Consider the following 4,549-nt stretch of genomic DNA (forward strand, 5'->3'; position numbering starts at 1 on the left):
ATAGAAAACCAAAAAAAAAATAGAGGATCCTTTTCTGGGACCTTGAGACATTCTTCAATTAAATATGCAAATTGTCCCGATGATGCTGCAGAAATGTCAACAAGAAGCGATTCTCGTGTGATATATATTTCCAAGTGGGACACTTGAAGTTTCGCTTAATTAACTAATTGCCCGTGCAGCGGAAATTCAGGGGGAAATTTAAGGAAATCCAGGGAAATCAAGGAAATTCAAGGACATCAAGGAAATCAAGGAGAGTTTTTTGATTTTAAAGGCAGCTGCTGGGTTATATTCTTCTTTTTGGAGGTGGTTTTTGGAGAATGTTTTTTAGAAATATTATTAGGACTTCTTTTAGTATCTTAAGTTTTAGATTTAGGGTCTAAAATTAGTTTATTTTCTTCATTTATTTGTTAAATCTATAAATTAGTACAAGTTTTAGTACCTTGCATAGAAAAAATGGTTTAAAATATCTCAAACTTCTTCCATATATTTATCAAACAAACTTTTCAAAATATTAGTTTTATTAGGTGGTAAAATATTTGAAAGCTTTTAAAGCAAACCTCTTTCCGTATATATTAAATTTTAAAAGTAATAACTAGTCAATAGATTAAAAATAGAATAAAAAATCTTAGATTTTCTACGCCCTATGGGTGTTTGGAAAAAAAACGTCTGGGCATTGTTTTTTTTTAAATCTAAAAAGGAATAAAAGGTTAAGCATGAAATTGAAAGTTTCCGAGCCACTGAGCCGATTTTCCAATGCCAATCAAGGACGAAAAATTTACGGAAGGAAGGACGAAACAAAAATAATAGTAAGGATGTAGGGAAAGGTAAGGTCTGGTAAGTAAACTAAATAATTACAAGGCCCGTCAGGCTGCTAACAACAACAAAAATAATGGACCAAAGGACTAATCTTGACACCCATAGCAGAAAAGGGGGTGTCCTTTTTTTTCTGCCTTTGCCACATTTTTTTGGTGGCGTGAGTCCTTGGCCGTGTCCTTACAAAAACGAACGAAATTGAAAATGAAATGTAATTGCAGTGAAGGATGAAAAAAAAACAAAAAAACGAAAACTAGACCAGGACTTTGGTTTTTTTTTCTGCTTCCTTTGGCGGTGAGGGGTGAGCTACCTTTTCTTCAGCTACCCCTTCGCCGCCTTTGTCCTTTTGGGAAAGTCCTGGCGGTGTGCGTGTGTGTGTCCTGCCCTCCTGCTTTCGTCGCTTTCGCTGCTTTCTTCGATCCCGATCCCGCTCTCACTCTCGGCTTTCTTTTCTTGATTAGATTTGATTTGTGTGTTTGCGGCATTTCGTGTTTTATATTTTTCTCCACCGATCCCATATATATAGTTCATTTCTTACCCTACATTTAATTTCTAAATTATCGACACGGCGCCGGAATGGGCGTTTCAATTAGGCGCAGGAGCAGTATCCTTGGAGTTAAAAAAAAGGCGCCCCCTTGCGTGTTGCTGTTTTTGTTTTGATTAACAAAATTATAGAGCTTCTGGGCTTGGCAGGATCAGAGAAATATATTCCTTTTTGGATGAAGGAATTCAGGAAAAGATATAGCCTTTGAATATCCTCTCAAAACTTGAATATTTTAGAAATTTCCCTTGAAAACTCTCAAATATCTTTAATAATAATTATAATAAAAATTTAATTCATTCATAATTTCAATATTTTTAAGATGAAATATTAAATTACAACCATTTAGTGCCCCAATCGATGGATTTCCTCGAAGGTAATGAGGCAATTTAAATGCTAATACTTTTGCCCAACAAAATATCAAATTATAATCCGGCACTCGTACTCTCGAGGGTTGGATTTAAAAATATTGGAATATAAATTATACAATATGATATTGCACAATATACCATCTGAAATATGGAATATGAATAATGAATAAAGAATTGGCAATTGGCTTACAGCTTTTATCATTCAAATCGAAAGAGTAGCCTAATAAGATTTTAGGCTAATGAGTTTTTCGAAGAATATACAATTACAAGCTTGGGAATTATTTTACTAAAAAAAACCAGACTCGTTTGATTTGAATTTGTAACCCTAAAGTAAAAAATATTTTTGTAATTGTTTGTTTTGATTAAAATCGAGTCACACCTAAGCAAACAAGGGTAATGGCCAGAAACCACCACCTACCACCGCTAAGCTGCTGGACCTGCTGGCCGCAGGATGACCGCGTGCCGGGGTCAAAGGACATCCGCATCTGCATCCTCATCCGCAGCTGACTTTTCCATAACCAAGACAAACAAAAGCCCAAAGCCCTGACCATTCTCTCTCTATTTTTTTAATAAATTAAACAAATAACCAAATAGGGAAATGGAAAATGAGCGCACACGCGCGCTTTTCATATTTTATTCTATTTGCTTTTCCATAATTTTGTTTTTTAGATGTGAGCACGCTCCCTGGTAGATCACAAAACAAAAAGATCCCCAAAAAATATAAACAAATAAAAATGACAAATGGTATCGCTAAGCCGCGACAATACGAGGCTATTAGGGTAATAATTTGTGGGATTAGGAAGCAAGTTTAATTCAGTTCAGGCTGGAAGCTACCACCCCTTCAGTCCATTTTGCATTTTGATTTCTAAAAGTGAAAAGTCTTGTGATTTAAAATCAATTTAAAATTCAATTAATAACTTACGTATTACTGTAGTTGATCCTTGCTTCCTGAAGATTTGTTAATGAGAATTAGGAGGTCCAATCGTCTTCAAAATCATCTTCAGAATCATCTTCAGACCCAGTCTCATCGCTATTGTCCACTATGAAAAGGGCAATCGCTGCCGCCAAGTATTGGTGGCTCTTGTGGTGATTCGATGGAATCGTATAACGATTTCCGTTGACTTTCTCGATGAAATTCCAAAAAACACCAACCTTTACGGCTTCGCGGACACTGGGCTCTACTATTTCTTCGGAGACGTCGAAATGGGCTGCTGCTGCCTCCAAAATCTCATCGAATGTCATTGGTAAGTTGTCGTAAAGAATATTAGTCACAATATGTCCCATATATTTCTCAAAATTCATAATTCTTAAAATAAAATTATTTACAGAACAAATTATATCTGATTATTTTACTGAGAAATTTTCTTTTGCAATGGCTTTTTCAAATTTAGTTGAGAAATAATTTGAAAATTCTCTGGTCACTAGATTCAAGTGATTCATAATTCTCATGACCCCTAATTCTCATTCGTGCCATTATCGAAAAAGGTCACTATAAGTTGACGTTGACCTTTCCATAATTTTTATTTTTGCATTTCCCCTGGCCCAGCGGGTCTTTCATAAATTTTATTTAAGTTTTTGTTTCCCAAGTCCTTTTTTTGGTCCAAGGGGCCCCTTGGTGCGAACTACTTGCCTCTGCGGTTTCGGGAAATTATTTCGAATTATGACATATTAAGATTTATGCATCTTGGGGGTAGAGAGAGGGTGAAAACCGTTTTTGGCAAAATCCTGCGACCGCAGGATGCCGATGCTACTGCCTCCTCCTTCTTCTGCTGCTGCTGCTGCTGCCGAAGGTCCTTGGACTGCTCGGATTTCAAGCTATCGCACAATGGGCGCTCAGTGACTTACAGCTGTTCTTCATCCTGGAAGGTCCTGGAGAAGAAAAAAAAATTAAATTCGAGCCGTGTATCATCCTGGGCCGCGGGCAATGCCACGAACACGGTATTATTATTTCATATTTTGATTTATTGTTTTGCTTATTGTTTTGCAATACATTCAGTTTTCAGTTTTTCAGTTTTTGGCGATGGCGCCATAATTTTTGGCAAATGCCCTTCCATCCCATCTTGCCGTCTTGCCGCCTGGCGATCCTGCCTTATCCTTCCCTTTGTTTATTCAGTGCGGTTTCTGCCTGCGGTTTCTTGGCAACCAAATTATGGTAATTTCCTCAACCGCAAAATCATGTTTTATTTTTGTTTTCTTGGCGGCTAACAAAAGGATGGCAAAATAATTAATTAACATAACTAGAAGGGCCACAAAGTCAAGAATCAAATATTATTTTCATTATTTTGTACCTATACTTTAGAAACTATAAATATACATACAAATCAAAGATCTAGGACATTTAAAAAACAATAAATATTGAGTGTAAGCTTTGAAAAGTTTCAGAAAAATACTATTTTCTTGAAAATAAACTATTTCATTAAGAAATAAGGTATAACACAATACTTTTATTATAACTTTAAAATATTTTTTAAGTCCTCACATTTAAAACTCTTAATATTTATGTAACAAAATCAGTTAAAACATTTTTAAAAACAAAAAAAAGATCGCCATTCACATTTCCGATGACAAAGAGCGCCATCTAGAGTTCAGATTGAGTGAACTTTATGAAATACCACTTAATTACTTAAAAAAATTAGTCTTATAATTAAAATAATACCTAGAAATTATTGTTTAAAAAATGAAATATTTTAATATTTAATTCAATCAACCTGAAGTTTCATTTCTAATTTTCCAATAAGAAAAAACGCCACCTAGTGGTCAAGAGCATAAGAATCTAGTTCCCAAGCGCAACCATAGATGGCTCTCTCGCATGTAGAAAACATGA

At 35.3% G+C, this 4,549-nt stretch overlaps 1 protein-coding gene across 1 annotated transcript; it reads right to left on the reverse strand.

Moving 5' to 3' along the window:
• Positions 1-2,319: 2,319 nt before the first annotated feature.
• On the reverse strand, positions 2,320-3,120 carry LOC138926123 (uncharacterized). Its single transcript, XM_070278925.1, has 2 exons — positions 2,648-3,120; positions 2,320-2,590 (listed from the first exon to the last, which is right to left on the reverse strand). Exon 1 carries the CDS (start codon positions 3,025-3,027, stop codon positions 2,695-2,697), a length of 333 nt encoding a protein of 110 aa, XP_070135026.1. The 5' UTR covers positions 3,028-3,120; the 3' UTR covers positions 2,320-2,590; positions 2,648-2,694.
• Between the last annotated feature and the right edge of the window lie 1,429 nt (positions 3,121-4,549).

Source organism: Drosophila bipectinata, chromosome XL, assembly GCF_030179905.1.
Source record: "Drosophila bipectinata strain 14024-0381.07 chromosome XL, DbipHiC1v2, whole genome shotgun sequence".
NCBI classification, from domain to species: Eukaryota; Metazoa; Arthropoda; class Insecta; order Diptera; family Drosophilidae; genus Drosophila; species Drosophila bipectinata.

What these genes read in the sequence shown, in the direction of transcription:
- LOC138926123 (XM_070278925.1), bottom strand. Translation starts at nt 3,027, where the DNA reads ATGAATTTTGAGAAATATATGGGACATATTGTGACTAATATTCTTTAC.